Genomic DNA, 24,613 nt, shown 5'->3' with positions numbered 1-24,613 from the left:
GCCATGGTCCCTATAAATAACCTCAGGAGTGACGCCGAGTTCTAGATTCTAGCAAGATCCTTGACCATGAGGTGGATCCTGTTTTTCGGTGCCCTTTGGGGGCATATCTACTGTCGAGAAACATTTGTGGGGTAAGTTATGCTTTCTGACGCCTGTTTGAGTTTTGCTTACTTGATTCAGAGTCTCTCACAGAGAGACAATTCTACAATTCTGCAGCAGAATTGAGGGTGGAAGTGTTAAGCATTTTCAGAGAGTTCTCTTAGACTTGGAGAGGAGATAGTGGGGTTAATAGAAATGAATGATCAGAGAGAGAGAAAGAGAAGAGAGAGGAGAGATGGAGAGATGGAGAGAGGGAGAGAGGGAGAGAGAGAGAGAGATGAATGACATTTAAAGAAAAAAACAAAAATGAAAACTGAACACATACACCCTATTTCTCTCTGTACTTCCTCATTTCTTCCTCTTATGATCAGGATATAAGGATGAAAGACATGAGTGAAAATAAAGCTGTTTGGCCATTTAGCTCAGTAAGTGAATGGATTGTTCTCCCACCGCTTCCTCCCTGCCTTCCTGGCCTTGTCGGCTCTTGTCCTCCCCATCTTCGGACCTAGGGCCTGAGTAGCAGAACCTCACGAAGTGGGAAGACGAGGGCGGCAGATTTCAGTCCAACTCTGACTCTCACGGCTTTGTAAGATTCATCTTTGCTCCGAAGTCCTTTGCTCCAAGACTCTCTGAAGTGCTTTAGGTGGCATTTCTTGAAGAGTGTTTTAGAGAACTAACAAAGTGGTCAAATAAATCTGGCCCCTTAAAGTGGGTGGTCAAATAAACTTGGGAATCTTAGGGTTCAATAAACTATAGGATTTCCAGGTTTGTTTTTTTCTTTAACTAAATTAGCACGTGCTTTAAATCTATGAGAGGAGTTCTAGGTTACTGCATCTACCCAATATTTTTGATCATAAAACTCTTCCTCGCTTTTTTTTACATGCGGATCAACTCAGCATTCAAACAGCTACTGTTCCTTAGCACACACACCAGGAAATATCAGCCTAATGTATTAACGTTTCCCAGTGCCTCTCCATTTTTAAGGAGGACTCCTGGGAGTAAAGGCATTAGTCAAAAAGAATGAGACTCAAATGGAAGAATTTTCAGACCATCTGTGGCAGGTGGGTGCTTGAAGGCAGGAGGGCTTTGCATATCTCATCCTATCACATGTATTCCACTCGAGTTCATTGGAAATTGCGTGGCACTTGGTTTCAGAAGACCTGAATTCTCATCCCTGTGTACGACTGTATGGCTCTTCGTACACATGAACAAGGCAGTCAGCCCACTTGGAGAAAGAGATAGAGGAGAAACATCTGTCCCCAAGGAAGAGTTATGAGCATCCCGCTCTACTACCCAACTTTTTACTAAGGACATGTGTTTGCAACTTCTTTTTCCTGCCGAGTATTCCTGGATATCCTTTATTCCCTCCCCACGATGTGTGTGTGGGGGTGGGGGGAGGAGAGAGAGGCACGCTGGGATTTTTCTGGGTTCCAGTTGTGCCTAGCTACGCCCCAACTTGGGGCTACACACATCTTATTCGGAGATGGAACTCTGATACATTTGAGATAACAACAGCAAAACAAACACACAAACAAAAACACCCCCACCCCCACCCCCACCATTCTAGGTCTCTCCAGATGTGAATTCAATTCCTCTTCCAAGCACCAAACTAATTATTCTACTTCAAAAGAAAAACAAAAACAAAAAAACCCCGTATTTCTGAAAAACAGGAACAAACAAGTTTTAAAAGCCAGTTCTTTAATGAGCCGCAGGTGTCATTTGAGAATAATCATTAGCTAAAGGAAAGGTAACTTGAATGTCAAGCTTCCTGCTAAGAGCAGGTATCCCTCTTAATTATTATTTAGATAACATACCCTTGGGGGGAGTAAAGCCATTCTATCAACTGCTCATTCTGAGGGTGTGGGTCAGTATACCGTTTATTAGTTTCCCGATGGTCAGAGAGGTTACTGGCTCCTGCATTAACCCCCCGGCACGAGGAGCCGAGCCGGGGCAGACAGCAACAGGAAGCAGGGTCCGGGTTTCGCTCTTTAAGGTCATGCCTGTGGTTATTATTCTTTAGAGACCAAGTTCTTGAGATCATACCAAGGAATGAAGAACAAATGAAAACTCTGGCGGAACTGGAGGCTGAGGAAGATCTTCAGGTATCTGTCCCAGAGGGACGGCTCCACAGGTAGCTGTGACAATCGCTACCTCTCACTTCGGATCTGCTCGTCTTCTCCGACTGTGTGGGAGGCCAGCTCGTGAAGCTGGGGTGCAGAACGCCTGGGCTCTTGTCCCAGCTCGGGGACACGGGGCAAGTCACCCACGTTTCCTGTGTCTCATTTTCCCATTGAGTCTAATGAGAATAAACAAACCATTCTTCTATCTCATAGGCTTATTGTAAGAATGAAAAGAGAGATTGAAGTTACTTTGAAAAAGTTCTGAACACTTTTAACGCATTATTTCCTTCCTAAAATAATTTATAGTATAACATTGTTATACAATGAATTAGATCACTTGAATGTCAACTGTTAAAAAAAAAAACCTGCCACAGTTTTAAATACTCTGTTCTTTCTGCCCATTTTAATAGCTAACTACGGTGGGGTGGTTATAAAACATATGCCAATGCTTGGCTATTTAAAACCTTTCTTGCAAAATTACAGTGATTCCACAGTGATTCCAGTCTTGTGGGCGTGAGATGAACTAGACAGGAATTGACTTCTTGAAATCTATCAGTGCGGAGCTGTCCATGCCTCTGACATGACCCATTCACTGCCTGGGCCTTTTCTCCCTTTCAGCTCGATTTCTGGAAATCACCCACCACACCAGGGGAGACAGTCCATGTCCGAGTGCCCTTTGTCAGTGTCCAGGCAGTGAAGGTTTTCTTGGAATCCCAGGACATTGCTTACTCCATCATGATTGAAGATGTTCAGGTAATTACCCCACAGGGCACCCTTCCAGAGTCTTGCTGGTCCATTTGAACAGAGGACCATCCTCTTTTGTCCTCAGGGACCCTCCGCCAGGGAAGGACCATCAGGGATGGGTGTGCGCCATCCCTGCAGAGTGGGCAGGGAGGCCCTGCCCCTCTCTCTTTTGCGTTTGGCCCCGACGGGATGTGGTAATAAAGAGTTTAAGGGCAAGGACAAGAGAGTCTCCAGCATGAAATGTAAACGGCAAACGGATGGGTATTAGTCAAAGTAGGTAAAAGTAAGATTTTATTCACCTAGCTTTTAATTGGAGGTTACCTTAGGCCCTGTGTCTGACCATGGGGCATAGATGTATTGGCCGCTGTATGAGAAGGCACTTTCTGAACAAAAGATGAGGCAGTCAACTCCACAGCCTATAACAGAATTTATCATAGGGTAGTTTACTTCCAGGAAGATTGGGCCAGAGCAGACAGAAATATATCCCAGGAGATTTGCGCAAATTACTCCCCGCTACCAGACCCCTGTTGCTGTACTGTGTGTGTGTGTGTGTTGTGTGGTGTACTAATGATTGACAGGACAAAGAAACAAAGAATGCTGTAGCTCCAGGGGCCACACCTCCTGGTGGTTTGTGATCAGTGATGTTCAACCAGTGTGCTGCACGAATTTTTAAAACACAGGCTACCCGACCGTTTTTTAGTCAGGGGCACTGACCTCTTTTCCTTTAGCCTGTCACATAAAAAAAAATGACAACAGCCAACACAATGATAGCCATCCGGTGTGGATGGATCAAAATTATACCTATTTTTTTTTTGTCGCATTGGCAGAAAACATATTTTCTGATGTGCTGCGGAATGTTAGTAATTAGTTCCTGGGCGCCACGAGATGAAAAGGGTTGAGAATCGCTGGGATAGGTAATTATTTATAATCGACACTATTACCAGTTTGATATTGATCCTGGTTGTCGTGGCGTGCCGGCTGTTCCTAATGAAAACATTCACAGCTACATTTTAAGGAACACAGACAGCCATCAACTAGCAAGCTCTGGTATGCCTGTTAAGGACTGTGAAGGTGGTCAAAGGTCACAGCGTGGAACTTAAGAAACGAAGTGAAATCTGGGACACAGAGATGGAGATGGTGGTGTTCACATCTCCATCTCTACAGCCTGGGTTCCCACGGAGGGAGGAGGAGCCATGAGATAACCAGGGGACCGGCTGTCATCCTGTATTTGCAGCATCTGGCTGGCCAGAAGCCCCACGAATGCCCCGTAGTCTTTCAGGGTGCTGCCGGAATGAGGCAAAGGCATGGCCCCAAAGCCTATAGGACAGGAAAAGGGATGCTTGGGACTGTGTTGAGCAGATGCAAGGGCACTGCTATCAGCTAATCGCAGGTATGATTGGTTTGTCTTAGGTTCTGTTGGACAGAGAGCATGAAGAAATGTTATTTAATCAGAGAAGAGAACGGAATGGTAACTTCAACTTTGAGGCTTATCACACCTTGGAAGAGGTAGGTGTTTCTAAAAGAACCTCTGAGAAATGGGCCCTTTTCTCCTCAGATGACAAAACCCATATTTCCCCTCGGTGACTTAATGGAAATGAGTCTCTCATTTCCTAACTCCTCCAAGTCTCCCAGCATTTCACAGCCGGTATGAAGTGTCACGGCCTTAAGGCACGACCTCCAGCCCACCTGCCCGTCCCAGCAGCCATCCCACGGTTTTCCAAGCAGCCGGAAGTGTCTTAAGCGAGCGCACGAACAGCCTCCCGTGGCCGACCGTGCTCTCTGCCCAAGGCCCCCTCGCTGATTTCTGGCGGGTGCTGCCTACGAAGCCATTTGAGAGCTGTGCTTCATGCTGTCACTGATGATAGAATCAGGGGACGCCTCTGACACCTCTGACTTCCAGCCAAGGGCCTGGTCTCCCACCCGCCCACGGCTCCCCCGCCTCACATCCGTGCTGTCTTTCCTGAGTTTTGCTGGAGTGATAACACCCCTTCCTCCCCGCGAGTCACACACTGACACCTGGGCACCCGGACAAGTCCGCACAGAACTTTTCCTGAGCCCACGGGGGCCTATTTGCACTGGCTGACTTGGGGGTGAGGGACGGAGGGGAGGGGCACGAGCAGATGGGAGTTGGGGGCCTAAGGGCGCAGGCGGGGAGCAGGAAAGAGCCATAGAGGAGGTTTTGGTAGGTGCTGATTCCCCAGAGCAGGAGTTATAAAATGCAAAAAAAAACCCTCCGAAAACAAAGCCCCCCCCCCGCCAATTTATTTGGTGGCACAACCTGACCTAAACTCATATGGGGGGGGTTATAAAATCTGACCTGGACCCACTTGCTACTCATTTGTGTCACTGCCAGAAATACCAGTGTATGTGAATATGGAGCAGTGTCACCGGTATAGTATATACACAGTGCACACTCTCGACCTTCCTAAAATCCGCCCCCCCCCCAAAATAAACCCCTTAATTTGAAAAAATGCGTACGGCCTCCAAGGATTTCAGATCAGGGGTGGTGGGTCGATGCAGCGAGGGAGAAGAGGGAGCACAGCCTCTCCCCCGCGGGCCCCGCAGAGCGGCGCGTGTCCCGCGCAGAGCCGACGCGGGCAACAGCTGGAGGAGCTGTGCTCCTGCTGTTCGCGCCCCAGACACGCCCAGGCACGTCTCGGTCCCGGCGACGGCTGCAGCCGGCGCCCCAGCTGCACCGCATTTCAATCAACTTTGCAAACTGGAGGCGACGTAGCTGCTGACATGTGCCTCCGAGGCGAGCACCCTGTCGCCCGGGCCCGAACCAGCCCCGCTGCCTTTTGTAATGCCGGTCTCCCCTCTAAATGCCACTTTTCGTGTGTGTGTGTGTGTGTGTGTGTGTGTGTGCGCGTGCGCGCGCGCTGCTACCATTTGTGTTCCTCTGCTAGTGAGCGCGAGCAGCTTTCTGACCCGGGCAGTTGCACGCCAGAGCTGGGCGGGGAAAGCCACAGGCAAGCCAGGAAAGTGCCATTTTGTTTCCAGCACAAAACTGGAAAGAGCCGGATCCGCAGCCGCAAAATGGCTTCCCGGGCTCCAGCCCCTGCAGAGGCCTGGGGGCTCGTGTCTCAGCTCTGATCCAAACGTCCCCAATCCCACAGCATCCGTCGCGCTGCCCTCTCTACTTTGTCCAGGGGGGATGAAAAAGGAGGGAGAGGGACATCGCGAATGGGTGCATCAGGTTATTCATTTGCAAACGTCTTATTTATTCATCTTAAACATTGCAGATTTCCCAAAAAATGGATGACCTCGTGGCTGAGTACCCCGATCTAGTGAGCAAAGTGAATATTGGTTCCTCTTTCGAAAATCGGCCCATGAACGTGCTCAAGGTACACACAGGTGCACGCGCCCAGAGCCTCACGCTCTCGGGCGGGATCTCAGTGCCGGCTCAGCCTGCAGAGCGTCCCCCCATCTCGGGCCCCCACCCTCGCCCCCCGGTCCCCGGTTCCCGGTTCCAACCGGTCCTTGCTGGTTTGGAGTATCCACCTCCGCACCCCCACCCCCGCCCCTTTTTCCTTTTCTCCTTCCTGTGCCGACTGACGCAGGTCTGCAGGAGTGAACTAGAGCTCTCATCTCGGGAGATTGGCTCGCAGGCGACCGGAGAGCAAGGCGCTAATAGGAACCGAGGGCTGGGGAGGCGGTGCGGGGGCCCGGGGTGGCTGGGGGGGAAGAGGTGAGGTATTCTGCAATAAATCAAGCTGGTAGTTCTGCGCCCCCCTTTTCTTTCCTCTTTCTTAAAAACAAAAAAAAGATCCCGAGAGATTTTTTTTTTTTAAGCAGTGAAGCCAGAGAGCCGCATTTCGAAAAAGAGTTCCCGCATTAAAAAGAGGGTTCCCGCAGTGGGCGAAAGGGGGACAGGCAAACGGAAATGCCCCCGAACAGGGCCTTCTGTAGGTATTCCAAACTGTTACCTCCAACAGAGATTTCAAGTTTTTTCACCTTGCCCTGAAAAAGAGAGAGAGATTTCCTAGAAAGAGTTTGTTAAGGAAAAAAAAAAAAAAGCAAAGAAAAGAAATGTCACAACTCCCTGCTAAATTTGGAAACGTTATGGCTGAGAACCAACGGACTCAGGACAGATGGATTTCTCCAGAATGTTTTCCTCCAAGAAGGCCTGAGAGGAGTGGTTTGCCAACTTATTGACACTGGGCCACATTTGCTAACATTCGCTACCTTCTTTTAAAAAATTTCCTCCTGCCTGTTTCTCCTGCAGCTGGGTCAGGAAACCGCAGCTCCCCCCGCTCGCTCCCCGCCTTGGATTTTCCTGGCCTTCCCTTCTCCAGGGTGGTTTGTGGTTGAGAATGTTATGTGTTTTTGAAAGTTCCCTGCTTTTTGCATTTGAACTCTTTGGAGGAAAAGGCACAGAATGTTTTGAGCAAAAAACTCTCAAAACCCATGAAATGTAATCTTTAGCAAGGATTTTCATTTCTCATTTACCTTATCTCCCATGTTTAGAATGCTGCACGGAGCTGGAAGTTGATGGTGCAAAAATAATCTTTTCTCCCCCATTTACTGATCCAGTTGGCAAAGCCGCTGCTCCAAAGAAAACTAAGTCACTTGGATCATAAAATTTCAGCTCTGGAAGGCACATTCAGAGCTTACCATCCTGTTATTATGAAGGGCTCCACAGGTTATCACGAGCATTTTTATTACAAAAATAGCACAATCATTGTAAAAAATTGGAGAATAGAGAAACAGACCAAAAAAAAAAAAACAGAAAAGAAAAACATCCCCATATTCCCAATTCCACAATTATGGAGTGGTAGCTATTAACATGTTGCAGTGTATCCTGCTTCCTTCTCTTTTCCTCTCTTTCACTCTTTGGGCATCTACATACATGCACATGAATTAGCATTTTTAAAAAAATAAAAATGGCATCGTACTATTCTATAACCTGTTCTTCAAAATTTACAACATACAATGAACATATTTCCATGGCATTACATTATCTGCTGTGATTTTTTTTTTACAGACATGAGAAAAGAAAAGGTATATGCTCTCATTACCCTGCAGTTAAGCTTGCATTAAAGGAAGGGGCCCACCAGAATCACGGGGAAGTGAGAAGAGTTAATAGGTGCTTCACTGTCTGCACCTCCTCCTCCTCACTCAATCACATGGAGTGCAGAAAGATGGACAGACAAGGCCCCGGGTAGAAGAGGAGGGACTGGGGGTCCGCAGTGGTTGAGTGTTCACATTTCCATGTTTCTTTTGCAGTTCAGTACCGGAGGAGACAAGCCGGCCATCTGGCTAGATGCTGGGATCCATGCTCGAGAGTGGGTTACACAAGCGACTGCACTGTGGACAGCAAATAAGGTCATCTTGCCTAAAAGTCCTTGATTATTTTGTCTTTCTGGGATCAGATCCTACCTAAGCATGCGACAGTCCCTGTGGCCCCAAGGGCTCATGCTCTCAGCCCAGTAGCTAACTTCTCTTCCCACACGGGCGGGAACAGACCCACTGCCGCTTTTTTGGTATTGCCCCAGCCAAGTACCCTGGCACTGTCCCTCAGGCAGGCCACCATGTACCTGTGAAAAGACACAGCGAGCTGGGAGAGATTGAAAGGGTAGCAAAGAAAGACCCCCGGGAGTCAGACTTCAGCATAAGATTGGACAAGAGAAAAATTGCTTTGCTGCCTTGAATTCCCAGGGCTGAGGCACAGTGTGCTAGAAATCTATAAAATCACGGAAGGGGCTCAAGATGGGAAATATATAAACAGGTGCGGAAAGATTTTACTTTGACCTGCAGATCCAAAGTGGAATTAGTAAGGTGTTTTGGTGGCTCTGAAATGTTTCCAAATCTGATTTTTGAAGTCAGGGTGTAGCTGTGCCTCTCTTCCACATGTTCATTGGAACTGGAGTCAGGACACCAGGCTGGGTATGACCTCGTCTGGTATTTCTTAAGTAATTCAAAAATGACACGCTATAAATCAGAATGTTAATTCACGAGCAAAGGAAATCAATCCACATCAGATCATTCAAGCATGTGCCACCACGTGCACACTGACTGATACATTTTTTCCCTTCAATTAAAATGCGGTTACCTTTAGGGTATTATGAAATGGATATTTAACAGTTGAATAATAATGCTTTAGGATGACTGAGCACAGGAAATGAGTAAATTTTAATCCAGCAGAAACTTCAACTCGACTGCAATTGATTGCAAGTAGAAATTTAATTCCTCAAATGGAATTTAACTGTTTCTCTGAATCTGTCGGAAAGTCTCCTCCACATAGTTAAGTTATCTGATGTTGGTCATGAGATCTTGGGAAACTATGCTGTGTGGTGATTAAGAAAAAATGTAAACAGTTCCTTGGTTTGTAGATCCCTATAAGCCACCGACACCATTGCCTACCATTGCAGAATTCCTCGCCAGAATTAATAGGGAGCATTCTCCTGCTTTTGAGAGAACATGGATAAGTAGTATCTGATTTTTAGTTAATATAAGTAAATTATTCTAACCAGAAATAAAAGTATAGGCATTGGCCTATGAAACACATTAACACGGCCGGGGATTAGAGCGAGTCCTGGAAGACTTTCATTGGCTAGCAGTGATATCTCATTCACATTTGGAAAAAACACCTTGCCGTACTATTCCGTCCCGTATGCCCTGGTGAAAGGAAAGTATGAGCTTGGCCTCTGTGTTGTTGTCTCTGCTCAGATTGCCTCTGATTATGGAAACGATCCATCCATCACATCCATTTTGGACACAATGGATATCTTCCTGCTGCCCGTCACAAACCCCGATGGATATGTGTTCTCTCAAACCAAAGTAAGCCTGGACTTTTTCTCTTCTTAGAACAGGAATCGAAGGAGCTGTGTAGGATCTTCGAAAACAAGATAAAAGTAATCTTTCTGTCCTTGATTTACCCTAAACAGAATGCTTCATCTCTCCATAGTGGCCCCAAACGGAGGCGTGCAGTGGAATTTATAATCACTTATTCCAGCACATGATGTCTTCACATATTGCCTCCGTCAGAGCCTTATTTCAGCTGTTAGGCTGGGCTGTTAGAGTTCAGCGTTCGCAGTGAGTCACCTAGGAGATTTGTTCCAATTATCTCTGTGTTTTTGTGGTAGGATTGATAGAAAAGAGGGGGCGGATGTTACCTGCTGACAATTAGATTTGCAGTGGGATTTAGGTAGGCAGTACAATACATCTAACATTTTGCTTAAAATCTGTAGAAGAAATCCTCTGGAGTATTACTAAAAGGAGTTAGGTGTGTGTGTGTGTTTTTTTTTTCTTTTTAAAATCTCATTACAAAACACCATTGTGGCAACCGTGACCCCATGTATGTTCAAAATGAGTGAGAGTTTCAAGTTTATTTTTGGAGAGATCTGACTACAATAGCGTTTTTCAATGTGTTTAAAAGGAACTCGTACAAATTCTAGTACTCATCTTATGAGATACCCTGTGAATAAAGGTTCCACGCTCAAGTTTGGGAAATATCGTCCACTGTATCTTTCTCTCTTGGATTTTCATTAAAAAAAAAAAAAATCAGAGCGTTAAAAGACCCTTAGAAGTTCTAAAGTAAATCAGCCAGCTGAGCTCTATATTTTCCCAAAATATTCTGTCACAAAACCCTCGCTCCCTCCCCACTCTTTGAGTTTTTGTTGTTGCCATTGAATAGCACTGGTGTTTTCCGGAACACGGTTTGGCAGGTCTTCATTTGAGGAGACAGGAGAAATGTCTACTTTTCTGTGTGTGAGACAGCTTAGAAGCTCCAAGCACAACTCTGTGTGAGGACCGTTCCACACCTCTGTGGGGAGGGGAGTTCGTGCAGCTCCAAAGGGCCTTCCGGAGGGGTGGGGGGACATGAACAAAATTCTAAAGAGACCTCCTCATCAGGCTGAATGAGCGCTCCCCCCCACCCCCATTCTCTTTTGTTTGGATTTTAAAGAATCGCATGTGGCGGAAGACCCGGTCCAAAGTATCTGGAAGCCGCTGTGTGGGTGTTGATCCTAACCGGAACTGGGACGCAGGTTTTGGAGGTGAGCGCCCCGGGACTTGCCTCCAGGGACGGTCAGACGTTGTCTGGCCCGCTGGCTGTTTTGCATGGCTCTGCAGGGCTGTCAGCCTGCTAAGCCCATTCAGGATTCAAGCCATTTAAAAACCTATTTGAAAAACACTTAACTGAATTCCCTTCACAGGCACGCAGTGCTGTCACAGAGCTCTGAGCAGCATTTAATATATTTTGTCTCACATCTTGGTTTTCCCACAAGCTGTAGCCGCCCCGGCTTCCGAGCTCTCACAGCAAGCCATTGCGCAATGGAGGGAAGCCGCCGGGAGCCCCGAACCAACCACTAGAGGGGGTTAGCATCTATTTGGAAGAGAAGCATTACATCATCTATGGATGCTTCGAGAAAGAAAACTAAAGTACAAGTAGGATTAAGAAACTGATTTTCAACATAGATTCAAAAGAGAAAATACTAGCTTGCTGCTCTGGCTCTGTTGACGTGCAGCTGTAATTTTTCGGAGTTCAGTGGCAGTCTGGTCGGGGCACGGCTTTATGCTTTCAGGCATCAGTTAGAACCCCTCCTCTCTCTCTCATCCCAGAATTGCAATTTGTTTGGTTTTTCCTCAGAAGGTACGGTAACAGTGAGGTGAGAAACTTGATCTCTTCCACTGCAGTTTTCCTAACACCTAGCACAGTGTCTGGAACAGAGAAGGCAAATCACTAAGTATTTGTAAGACAAATAAATTAGCGAGACTCATGGAACCCAGAAAGAACACACTAGGGACTCACGACAGGATACGGATGAATGGCCACTTCTTCATTCATCAATTTTATCGATTTTACAATAGTTTTCTTTTTTTTTAGTGTAGGGAAAAAAATCAAAACATCAGCTCCTCAATAATGTTGCCCTTATAAAATAATCCTAAAATAAAGCTGACAGGCTATGTTTATCCTTTGTTCATATCACTTAGAGACCCTCGGAAGTCCCGGGCCCTGCCCACGCCCTCAGAGTGTCTCTGGCGTTGTAGCCCTGGCCAGGCCACTGTGAACCACCTTCAGTGGTTATGGGTCATTCTAGTTGCTGAGGAAATCAAGGCCAAAGGTGGCCTTGTGGTCAAAAGGGCTTGTGATTTCCCCACTGTAGAAGGGGCGTCCGAGGTTCCCTGCATCTGTGGTTTTGTGACTTGGAGGTACAGATGCACAGCCTCTTCTACTCTTGGACTCGAAGAACTGGAAGGGATCCCAGAAAATGAACTTGCTTAACTCCCACCCAACGCAGGAATTTCATCTATAATATTAAACCTAGTTTTCCTTCCAATAACTCCCACAGAGAGGAGATGATCTAATTTGATAGCTCTTTTTGCCATATAGAAGAACCGTATTTTAAAGGATGTCCAGAGTCACTTCAGTTTGACTTCCTGACTCTGACATTCTTGCTCTGATTTCCAGAGGAGGAGCTTAGTGATGTGTGGTAGTTGGCTTCACACAGTGTCTTCTGAAATCTCACTGTTCTCTTTGCGCTTCTTCTGCATGCCATCAGGACCCGGAGCATCCAGCAATCCTTGCTCTGATTCATACCATGGACCCAGTGCCAACTCCGAAGTTGAAGTGAAATCCATAGTGGACTTCATCAAGAGTCACGGAAAAGTCAAGGCCTTCATTACCCTCCACAGCTACTCCCAGCTGCTGATGTTCCCCTATGGGTATAAATGCAGCAAGTTAAATAACTTTGATGAGCTGGTGAGTTTCTGAAACTTCATGTCAGCTCAGCCACCAATATCCATTGTGCAGACGAATAAGTTGCAGTCCTAAAGTTAGGAGCCGAGATGGGAGTGCATGGGGGAGGGACAGGTTATAAAGATGAATGAGGCATGATATGTCCAACCACTGAGAAAACTGTGATGTGGACTTTCCTAAATGAGGTTTCCTTAGGAAATAGAATTCACAAAATTATTATTGCCTTCATGTAGATGAGCAAGACCCTGATTTGAACATAAATTCCCAGGATGTGCTTTCTGTTGCTTAGGAAATAACCACTTGGATTTGGCCCTGAGGCTCTCGGATCTAGTGTCAGGTGCTCTGTGCCGATTTCCAGCTCCTGGCCTAGTACCTTCCTGCTGCCCTCAGCTCTATGACCCCGCCGTCATGGTGCACTGGTGTTTGACGTTGGGCGTAACACACTCACTTCCCTAACTTCGATATCCTCCATTGTCTTTCCTGTTTGAGGGATACGTGAAGTGGTAGCAGCCTCAAGTCAGACGGTGACATCTCAGGTGGCTGCTTACAAATGACCAAGAACTATCCCCAGCTGCAGAGCATGTGCAAATATTTCCAATTTGGCTTTTAGGCTTAATTTTTGAAACCTGTGTGCTAGAGATAAGCCCTGAGATGCGACCTTTTGGTTAATTTACTTTCAAATACATTATTGTCAACAGCTCCTGGCAGAAATGGAATAGATTATTCCAATTCAGGTGTATCTTTCATCCCATCAGTTGAATTTTTGCACTGTGGGGCAGTTTTCAGGGTTTTGTTGGTGTGTCAAGGTTGAGTCGGGGAAAGAGAATGTCAGGGTTGAAAAGAGCCTAAAAGGTACTTTTAGTAGATCTAGATCACCTTAAATTATCCACACCTGGTGCTCGAATCTCTGCCAGATAGTTGTTCATCCTGGGATTGGACGGTTTCCTGGCTTTAAGGACCTATTCCAAGTTGGGGCATATTTGATTGTTTGCTCTCTTCCTTAGAGAGAGCCAAACCAACTCCTTATGGTTTTTACCTGTCAGCCCTGATTTATTGTCGGGCTCCATGGAGCACGTTTATTTCTCTTTGAGAGGCAAATCCACTAGCAACCTGCCGCTCCCAGGTTTTTCTTATCTCCACTATTGCAAATACCGCTAGTTCTTCCGGGCCCTCATAATAGGGTCCCAAGTTTCCATAACACTCGGCTCGCTGTGTTCCAAACGTGCTTTGGTTTGCCTGTGTACTTCAAGAGTAGCTCCCAGAAGTGGATGTAAAGCTCGCGCTGAGGGTTAACTAGCACAGCGGAGCGTGACCATAACCGCCCTCAACCGGACTGAGCTCTTCTGCTCACGCAGTTGAGGGTCAGTTTATTGGCAGGAGCCCTGGCCTGTTGACTCACGTTGGGCTTATTGACAACTGAAACCCCCGGGCTCTCCGAGGAGTCTGCCGAGCCAGGTTCCCCCCATCTGGTAATTGTGCAGTTGTTTTCCTGGACCCGAGTTTAAGACCTGACATTTATCCCTAGCGAGGATAGTAAAGCCTCAATCAGTCAAAATTGGAACCCTCAAATAATGGAAAATATTTTGCTGAGCTCTACTTCTTGGAAAAAGAGACAATCACAGGGAAATAAGCCAATGTAAGGATGTAGCAAAAAAAAAAAATCACCTTTCTAGGGAAATCCTAGGGTCAGTACACATTCTATTACGGCCCTTACTCCATCCCCCAGCCCCCGGCCCCTCCCTGCCCATTTCTGTCCAGAGCCCTGAACAAGAAGTTTGTGGCAGAATAATAACCCCGGTCATTATTAATCCAAATGTGCGGATGATCAAATAAACAATGAGGGTGTCCATGTTGTATTTTAAAAGCCAACAGAAGTGACCTGTGCTTACTGCTCAGTGAAAATGGCTGAAACATAAAGGGCGCTGTGCTTATTCCTCAGTTAATGAGAGAGTCGGTCAGTCAGGGTGTCCCCTTCGGCATTCTGCTCTTCGGCGTCTGTTCTGTTCTTCCAGGAGATGAGTGTGACCCATTCTCCTTTCCTTGGTTCTCTCACTCCAGAATGAAGTGGCCCAAAAGGCCGCCGAATCTCTGACAAGCCTGCATGGCACCAAGTACAAGGTGGGACCTATCTGCTCAGTCATCTGTGAGTATCTAATGTGTCTGTACAAATGATGCACTGAGATAGCCGGCACCATGTGATTTGGGGCCAAAGCGTTTAAGTGGATGATGTAAAATGGATGCCCCTTCATGCACGAGACCCAGCCTTGTCCAGGGTCCCTCAGTGAGGCCGGGTCTCCTCCCTGACATATTTCCTGCGTGATACCGACAACAAAGAACTTCCAAAATATGGCAGTTGTGTGCTCTCTGCCCTGCTTGTCCTGATCCTTACTGCACACTCTTAGCGTGTGAAATCTGTGCCTGAAAACAGACCTTCGCCAGACCCTGGTCCTAAATCATCACTTTTATTAATGACACTTATCTTGGCCAGACTTCCTGAGATCCCCCCCTCCCCCACGGTGGCCTGGGATAAAAATAAGAAATGTCTGCAGTGCTGTGGGAAAGCCCAGTGCACCCTCATGCAGATTCTGAATCCCCCAAAGGCATCCCTCCAGTTCCTATGGACACAGCCAGAAACTCGAGGCCTTGGGAGTGAATGCCCGGAGTTCCCTAGTGTTCCCCTGGCCATGATCCTTTGGAAACAAACGCTTCTTACAGGCACCCACTCTGTTCAACACACTTCTATTAAGCATCTTCTAAGCGCTAATCATTATGCCGAGTACCAGAAACATAATGAACCACAGAGTCCTCACTTGGATGTGGGAGATGAAGAAGAAGTCAGTGAACTTCAGTATGACATGTGCAGTAGCCTGGAAATGCTCCAGAAGTATTAGAAAGTTGGGGGGATCTGGCAGTGGCAGAGTCAGGAAAAGTGTCATGTAGGGAGAGGGCAGGGTTTTGAGGGCCGATCCCCAGAGAGCTAGAGAAGGGAACGAGGGATGGGGCCCTCTGGCCCCTTCACAGCACGTGCAACGGTGCAGAGGGATGAAGCTGGATGACGGGCCCTGGGAACCACACGGAGGCTTGGGGCTGCTGGAATGAAAGTGGTAAGAAGGGGAGTAGGGGCGTTCAGGGTTTCATGTATGTACCACGCTAATGAGTTTAGGTTTTGAACCTGAAGGATTCTGGAAGCCTCTGGGGAGTTTTCAGCAGGGCATGGAGCATGTCGAGGCGTTGTGTTTTAATTTAGGCAAAACATTTTAGTTTCAGTGTGGCGGATGAAGTGATAATGGACTGGATGTAGGAGCATCCCATTGAAAGAGTAGGAAGAGCTCTGGAGAGAGATGCTCTCCAACCAGGGCAGTGAGGATGGGAGGGAGACATTGAAGAGGGAAAGCCAAAGGTTTTTGCCATGAATTGGATGTGGGGAGTTTCTCACCGAAGGACATTGCCTGGCACCATTAACTAAGGGAGACATCCAGGAAGGTGAAACGGGTAGGGGTTGGAAAGATAGTGAGTTTAGCTCTAGAAATACTGAGTTGTTTTTTTTTTTTAAAGATTTTATTTATTTATTTTTAGAAAGACGGAAAGAGAGGGAGAGAAAAATCAATGTGTGGTGGCCTCTCACACACCCCCTACTGGGGACCTGGTCCACAACCCAGGCATGTGCCCTGACTGGGAATTGAACCAACGACCCTTTGGTTCACAGACTGGCACTCAGTCCACCGAGCCACACCAGCCAGGTCTTGAGGTTGTTTTCAAGTGGGGATGCCCTGCAGGCTTTGGGCTGCATGGCCCCGACATTCTGCAGAGAGAAAGAGAGAGAGAGATTCGGGGATGGTTGACACAGAGAGGAAGGTTGGTACGAGACAGCAGGAGCAGGAAGAGCCATGGGTTGGGGAGGGGAGTGAGACGTTAGGAGATGAGGTTAGTGGTCAGGGAGGGGGCCGCAGCACTGCTGGGCATCGCGGAGACAGAGCTCCACGTTCAGCAATTGTTGGACGGGAGGCAGCGTTCAACAACGACAAAGGCCACAGAAAGGCTAACTATTACAAGGACAGAATGTTTACCATTGGATTTTCATCACTAGTGTTAAAAAACAAAATTCAACTGAGTAAATTTGAAGATCTAATGGGCTTTTTAAAGCAATTCATGAATTGAGCAGCATCCCATCTCGCAACCAAAAGGGCACTCTGGGGGTTGTACAGAATGGAAGATTTTACAGGCAGAAAGAGGGTGGACCAAGAAGTTAAGAGCGGATTATTTCTGGCAAGGACACCTTTTCTTAGGGGAAGGCAGGGGGTCTCACCAGGTAGATTAACTCACTGGTGTGGGTCAGGAAATTCCAAGCTGATTTGTTTAAAATGCCACTCCTGGGAGAGGCTTAAACTGCAATTAGGTTAGGTATTAAATCTAGGTTTGGTGTCATGGGCTTTTAGCACAAGTGATGCCATTTTGGGCCTGTGGTTTTCTCTTTTTTAACACTAGTGTGGGGGAGGAAGAAATTTTCCTGTATCCTCAAGGTTCTTTCAGCTGGTTTAATAAATAGACATGAGGCAGATTAACAAGAGAAAATGACTGAATTTAATTACATACATATATATATGGGAACCCCATATCCATGAGAGGTTCAGTGGCAGAAAGGGAAAGTTTAAATAGATGCATGCAGAAGGTTATTGTGGGACAGTATGAGCAGATGTTCTGTAAACTAAAGTGTGCCCTGCCCTATAGATAAGTCAAAAAAAGAAAAAAGGTTATCTCTGATAATCTTTAATTATGGGTAAGGCCCCTAATTTATATTCTTCTAGGTAGTTAAGTAGGGGAGGGCAGAAGTTTCTCTTACTCCCACAGGGTCCTGGTTGCTTTTAGCTCAGAACAGTCTGCATACCGCACAGGCACATCTTGGGGTAACTTGTTTTGAACCCCTACACGAGCTTATTGGTGACCGTGACAGAGAAGTTTCTGGAGCGGGGTAAGAGGAGCTGAAGGAGCCCTGGGGTGGGGGAGAGGCTGCACTTGTGAGCAGACAGCTCTTTGGAGGAACCTGGATGTAAAGGGAAGGAGAGATAGGAATCAAGGATTCCTTTATTTAAAAAAAATTTTTTTTAAGTTTTTTTACATTTTATATTGCTTTTTTCCCATTACCATTTCTCCTATACCCATTATTACTGTTTTTTGGTTTTTTTTTTTAGATAAGAGACTTATTTACTGACTGGGGAAGGATTAAGAGAGGGAACTATGAAAGATGCAGGAGAAAGAAAGAAGAAATGACCAGTGTGATACTTTGCAGAGTGGGAGAGGAGCGGGGCAAGACAGGGACAAGCAGAGGTGGGCAGATCAGGCTTGAACCAGAGCGGAGTCTGTAGCCACATTGGGGGCAAAGTCAGCTGTCTGTACGAGGGTGGTGGCGGCAGAAATCTGAGGGTATGCACACTTAAGAGGCATGGTTTTCTTTCTCTTCATGTATTTTTAGGCAGAGGGGAAGGGAGAGAGAAAGAGAGGGAGAGAGAAAAGTCAATGTGTAGTTGCCTCTCATGCACACCCTACTGGGGACCTGGCCTGCAACCCAGGCATGTGCCCTGACTTGGAATCGAACCAGCGATCCTTTGGTTCACAGACTGGCACTCAATTCACTGAGCCATACCAGCCAGCGCCGAGGCATGGTTTTTTTTAACCATTGAAAAATAAAATTCAACCCTGTAACTTTGAAGATCTAATTGGCTTTACTAAGCAATTCATGAATTGGGCAGCATCCCTGGAAGGGCACTCTGGGGGTTGTACACGATGGATGGTTTTTATAGGCAGAAAGAGGCTGGACCAAGAAGTTAAGAGCGGATTATTTCAGGCAAGGACACCTTTTCTTGAGGGAAGGCAGGGGGTCTCACCAGGCAGGTCACCTCACTGGTGTGGGCCAGGAAATTCCAAGCTGATTTGTTTAAAATGCCACTCCTGGGAGAGGCTTAAACTGCAATTAGATCAGGTGTTAAATGTAGGTTTGGTGTCATGGGCTTTTAGCACAAGCGATGCCATTTTGGGCCTCTGCCTTTCTCTTTAACGGAGTCTTGGAGAGCAGAGAAGTAACAGTGTACGCATCCTATCTAGAACACTTCATGAAAATCCAGAAACTACTGATCTGGTGATATTTCAGATGATGACAGTTCTTTTTTTTTCCAGATCATGATTTTTCGTTTCTTTTTTTCTATTATGATGCATTTAAAAACTTCATAGAAAAACAGAATCCAATAACCAACGTCTTAATTTTCAGTTTCAATTTCATTAATGGTTTTGTCAATGGACACAAATACATTAATCCAGCATGTCCATATAAGAACATTCAAGCCTATAGAGAATTTTTACAGTAATTTATTTGAACCAAGCAGAGGATGCACCTGGAAGTGGAATCTCAACAGACTGAGCAAAATGCTTTGGATGATAAGAGTCTGCAGTTTCTTCCATGCGTTTGAGACTGAGGAGGGGGGTAAGGAAGGTCATGTAGAGGTGAGAGGAGGCAGGGTGGGTGGGGGGACGCGATGGTTCAGATGGATTACACGGGCCCTCTTGAGGGTGGTCCCGCTTAGAAGGAGGGGTTTGAAAGGTGCGTTAACCTAGATGCACAGGGTGGACTTGGCTTGCCCAAGGCAAGGAGAAGCCTTTTACGGCCCTGGGATGTGACTCCCCACCACGACCTGCCCCGTTAGGAATTTATGGCCAGATCACGCTGTGAGGTTACTCTCCGTAGATCCTCTTTCCCGCCCGCAAGCTGTCAGCCAGAGTTCCAGTGTGCGTCCAGATCTTTTCAGTTAGCATTATTTCCTGTATCATTTTATGTTTTTCCACTCTAGGTATTTGTTTTTCCCATTTTAGTGCTGTGTCCCGGTTACCGGGCCTTCGGATTGTTTTAACTTCTTGTGAAACATGCTACTGTGAACGCGTCGGTACAAGCCCCCCCTTTCTTTTAGGTCTCTCTGGTATAGCACCCCAAGGCGAGAATTCCAAGTCAAATAGAACGAACAGCTTTGGAGCTCATGCTGTCCTCTGGGAAGACTGAGCTGCCTACAGTGGCCCAGACCTTTGAAGCCACTCTCCACGTGGGACGGTCCCCCACTTTGGTGGGGGCACCTCTAGGGAGGAGGGCCTCCCGAGCCAAGGCCGCAGGGCCGACGGGCGCACGCTTCCTCCATGGGGCGGCCTGTGGGCAGAGGCCGGAGTTCAGAATGTCAGCAGAGTGGCCTCAGCCATTTTGTAACTGGGGATCCAGTTTCCCCCCCTCCTTAGCTGAGGTATTTACAAGTAAGGTGGACATAGGAAGGCTGAGGTTCGGTATGTTTTTCTTGGTAAGGTCACAGATATTGAAGACATTTTCAATAAGCAAATATCAGAGGAGTATAGGGTTTGCCGTCTGATATTTTTGGAACCTGACCATTAGTGGTCAAGCAAGTCCTGGCTGCACCTCTGCCCCGAGTCGCCGCTGTTATCTTCGATCCTGGTCTCATTCCAGCTGAGGCGAGCGCTGCCTCTGGGAACTAGTCCTGATGAAGTGCTTCTGGCCGCCTGCCCCGGGCTGGTATGCGGCCCTGGGCCGAGCACCTGCCTCACTCCACCCAGAGGCGGCTGGACTTCTGTGGTGGGCGAGACATTCCCCAGGCAGTTTCTCATCTGGAAAGGGCTGAGGAGCTCTGCCTCAACAGGTGTTTGTCCAGGAGGAGTTGAGACTTGAGTTCTTCCTCAGAGAGGGGTAGGGGACACAAACAACATAGACCTTGGGGACAGGGGAATGGAACCAAGTAACTTCGGGCAGGTTACTCATCCTCCCTTGGTTTCTTCACCTGTGAAGTGGGTTGTTGAGAATCTCAAAAGGTAGAAAGGAGGTTTAAAGTGTCCACTAACTCGAAGGCACTAGGTAAGTGTTCTTTGTCAGTTTTTCGGTGAACTGCTCCCCTCCATGTACCTCTTGTCCTTGATGTGGCCCAGCTTTTCTGATAGGATCCTAGTCACACTTAGAGTCACCACTGACATTTGTTGAGTACCCACTTTACAGACATTACCCCCGCTCCTTCATCTAATCTCTCTGGACCTCAGCTTTTTATCTATAAGATGGAAATAAGAGTAATATGTACTTTGTGACTCAGTGGTGACTATTTAGCATAGTGCCTAACACATTTAGTTAAGCACTCAACAAGTGTTGGAATAATAAACATTGTATTATTCCACGTAATTCTCATTGCTCTGCAAAATAAGTAATAGTATTATCCCTATGTGACAGAGGGGGCATTGGGACTCGGTGAGATAAGCAATGTGTCGTAGGTCACCAGCTAAATGGCAGAATCAGGATTCAGTCTGAAGCTAGCATTCTGTCTGCTGTGAACTTCTTTTCTTTCCTTCTTTTTCTTTTTTTCCCCAAATCCTCACCCAAGGATATGTTTATTGATTTCAGAGAGAGGAAGGAGGGGGGGAGAGGGAGAGACAGAGGGAGAGACAGATCAACAGACATCAATGTGAGAGCGAAACATTGATTGGTTGCTTCCTGTATGCTCCCTGACTAAACCTGAAACCTAGGTGTGTGTCCTGACTGGGAATCGAACCCGCAGCATTTTAGTGAACAGGATGATTCTCCAACCAACTGAGCCACCTGGCCAGGACCCACTATGGACTTTTCGTGGGATTGGCTCTGTCATGTAGCCACACCAAAGGCATAAGTTAGCAGTTTTGGCACCCAGGAAGGCTCAGTTCATGTCAGAAACCTTTCGGTATCTGCCGTTTACCAGGCGCTACCATAGCCGCTGTAAGTGAAGACAGACACTGGTCAGAGGAGTCGTGTTCATTCACAGTGTTAACTGTGATGTTAACTGTGAGCCCTGCCCCTCCCTGGTACAGCCTCCCGGGTCTTCCCCTTTGCCCGCCCCGTTCTTAGGGACGAGGTGACTTCCTCTATCTCTGCCTCAGCCGCCACCTTCAGCTGACCTCTGCCTGCCCTCTCTGGGCGGGGCCTCAAGCAGGTCCATCACTCAGCTCTTCTGAGTCATTATCACCCCAAGTCTTTGTAGGCTAACGCCACCTTCCTTCATCACGTGTCTTGTCAGCGGCCCCGCATGACACAGGTGCACGTTACTCTATCGGATGAGTCCATCACACATAAGTACTGGGCTTGTTGTTTTATACAGAACAAGGTGTGTTCGGCTCTTACGCTGAAAGTTCCCTGAGGTCAGGGACCAAATTTTTTCTTCTATTTGTAATCCCTCCTCTCCCTCTAGAGAAAACAGTGTCCACGCCAGCACTCTTCCCAAGAAGGAAATGGGGTGGCCTCCAGAGTTCCAGGCGATGCCAACTAGGAGGGCAGGCAGGGTTCCCAATGGGTGGGAGAGGCAGAGGCGCCTAAGAACACCAGGGGAAGGCTGAGCACAGTGTCCCTCTACACAGCACCTTTTGCTTTTCGAATGAATCTTGTGTTTTTTCATAAGCATGCTCCCCTACTAAGCTATCCCTGCTCTCAAGGCCCACCCAAGCAGACAGGGGCCCAACTTATCTTTGTGATAATGGTTGAACTTCACACAGAGGTTATATAGCTGTGAGAGGCCGGTGGGAACAGCATAACCAGACTTGAATCTCATGTGCCCTTCAGACCAAGCCAGCGGAGGAAGCATTGACTGGGCCTACGACTCTGGCATCAAATACTCGTTTGCCTTTGAACTGAGAGACACGGGTCGGTACGGCTTCCTCCTGCCTGCCAAGCAGATCCTGCCCACCGCCCAAGAGACCTGGCGTGGCTTGAAGACCATCATGGAGCACGTGCGAGACCATCCCTATTAGGGTCGTGGGGGAACAAACACCATTAAAACTCTCTGGCTTGAAGCAAAGTTGTGGAGTGGTGATTCTTTTTTTCTAATCTTGATATAGGAGGATTATTTCTTCAATTTATGTTGCCCCAAAATACAGCAGACAGCTGAGTGGTACCCCTTCACCTTTTTAAAAAAACGCATCCTTAGCAAAATGCTCCCAACGTCCTTTCAATATTTAAAAAAAACATCTTGGTAAAATAGACATAAAATTGACCACTTTAACCAGTTTTAAGTGTACAGTTATCACCACCATCCATCTCCGGAACTTTTACATTATCCTGAATGGAAACTTCATATCCGCTGAGCAGTAACTCTCTGTTCTCACTGCCTCTGGCCCCTGGCAGCCCCTTGTCTATTCTGTGCCTACGAATTTGCCTGTTTTAGGTGCCACGTATCAATGGAATGATAGATGAAGGAGGACCTTCCAGAAGCCGGACTTTATTTATAAAAAATTGTGTATTTATTCTTACAGGTTTAAATTGCAGTCCCCTTCCAAGTCCTCTCCTTTTGGTGCAGTACACCTGCGGAGATGTTTTCTCTGCTGCTCTAAACGGTTTTTGAACTTGTCAATTCTGATGCCTTTTAGTGCTTCTGCCATTTTTTGTTTCACTTCTTCCACATCGGCAAAAACGTTTCCATTTGAAGAGTTTTTCCATCCAGGGAAACAAACAAAAAAGGTCGTTCCACGGGCTCCCAGTAGATCCGGTGAGTAGGGAAGGTGGGGCCCCGGGGGTCACGGCTGTTTTGGTCAAAAACTGCTGAACACGCAGTGCAGTGCGGGCAGGTGCACTCATAAATCACCCATCATGAAATGGGTAAACACGTTGAAAGAGTCTTCAAAAAAAATTTGCTGAAGCTGCACTCAGCTTCTCACCGCAACGGCAGCTGGTGCACTGATACAGATGGGCCCCCAGAACACCCCCCTAGTGGGGAAGCCTGGACTACCAGGGGCCTGCCCTCCAGAGGTAATTCTGTTTTCTGGGGGGTCTCTCTCACAGCATTTGTCCTTTTGTGACTGGCTTATTTAGCATAATGTTTCCAAGGTTCATCCATGTCGCGGCACATGTGTCGGCTCCTTCATCTTAATCAAGTAGCATTTTAGAGCTAGAAAGGGACTTATGAGTTCATTTTTTCAATAAATACTAATTAAGCAACTACATTGTTCCAAGCATTATGCTAGGTACTGTGTCCTCTGGTTTCGTTATTGCCTTTGCTTTCCCGTTTCTGGTGTGCCGCATTATAAAAACTGGCGGGGACCCGAGCCAATGACACCCCTTCTTCGTGATTGCCTCATCACGTCTGGGCTTCAGACTCCATATAATTTCTCTTTAGACATTTACTTCTATTAGGGGTTGAAATTTTCTTCATGTGGATGGTTTTCTCTGAAGAGGAGGGGATGGGAAGTGAATTTCAGCTTGCCTAGAATTCTGGGTACTTGATTTTTTTTTTAATGCTCAGCCGAGGATATGTTTATGGATTTTAGAGAGACAGGAAGGGAGAGGGGTAGAGCGGGGGGCAACTACTGGCTGCTTCCCGCATGCATCCTGACTGGGGATCGAACTCACAGCATTTCGGTACACGGGAAGACACTCCAAGTAACTGAGAACTGAGTCACCCAGTCAGGGTGGGTATTTGATTCTTTAGCTCACATTTCTTGCAGATTCAGGTCTCAGCTTTTCTTGTTACTAATTTCAAAGCTGAAATTCATCCTGGTGAAGGAGAGCCCAGTCTTTTGAGATGGATCGGGATGGGCAAAGGGGTTCCCTTTCAGCCTGGGAAGGATAGAAGAGCTCTGGTAGGGACCCCAGGCCCACAGCTCCGGACAAAGACTCTCCTTGACCAAACCTTAGACGGGCTCCTCTGAGTCCTCTTTTTGACTAGGCTTATGCTTGGGCCCTAGGTTGGTCTCAGCAAAGAGTCCTGCTAAAGACACTGTCCCCTAAGCCTTGCTATCTGATCAAGCTCCTTATCTTCCACTTCTGATGTTTCAATCCTTGGCCTGCCTTGAGCAAGAATCCCGTGAGGCCAGTTAGGCGAGTACGCCCTTACTCGCGATGTCTCCTCTTAGCAGTCGTCCATCCGCTGACCCCTCACTCCATTGTCTTTACAGTGCCCAG

General features: G+C 47.1%; 1 protein-coding gene across 1 annotated transcript; it reads left to right on the top strand.

Moving 5' to 3' along the window:
* Positions 1-22,514, top strand: CPA2 (carboxypeptidase A2). The gene is made up of 11 exons (XM_045855707.1): positions 1-131; positions 2,120-2,201; positions 2,838-2,972; positions 4,374-4,469; positions 6,206-6,307; positions 8,190-8,288; positions 9,633-9,743; positions 10,870-10,960; positions 12,467-12,666; positions 14,722-14,806; positions 22,280-22,514. The coding sequence occupies exons 1-11, from the start codon at positions 67-69 to the stop codon at positions 22,465-22,467; spliced, it is 1,254 nt and encodes a 417-aa protein (XP_045711663.1). The 5' UTR covers positions 1-66; the 3' UTR covers positions 22,468-22,514.
* The last annotated feature ends 2,099 nt before the right edge of the window (positions 22,515-24,613 follow it).

Source organism: Phyllostomus hastatus, unplaced genomic scaffold (genome assembly GCF_019186645.2).
Source record: "Phyllostomus hastatus isolate PE091 unplaced genomic scaffold, TTU_PhHast_1.1 phas_scaffold_114, whole genome shotgun sequence".
In the NCBI taxonomy this organism is placed as follows: Eukaryota; Metazoa; Chordata; class Mammalia; order Chiroptera; family Phyllostomidae; genus Phyllostomus; species Phyllostomus hastatus.
This window is presented reverse-complemented; position numbering and strand designations above follow the sequence as displayed.

Excerpts from the sequence above, each read along its gene's own strand:
- CPA2 (XM_045855707.1), top strand. The coding sequence starts at position 67 with ATGAGGTGGATCCTGTTTTTCGGTGCCCTTTGGGGGCATATCTACTGT. Across the intron at positions 2,202-2,837 it reads AGGCTGAGGAAGATCTTCAG|CTCGATTTCTGGAAATCACC; the intron begins GTATCTGTCCCA and ends TCTCCCTTTCAG. Across the intron at positions 4,470-6,205 it reads CTTATCACACCTTGGAAGAG|ATTTCCCAAAAAATGGATGA; the intron begins GTAGGTGTTTCT and ends TAAACATTGCAG.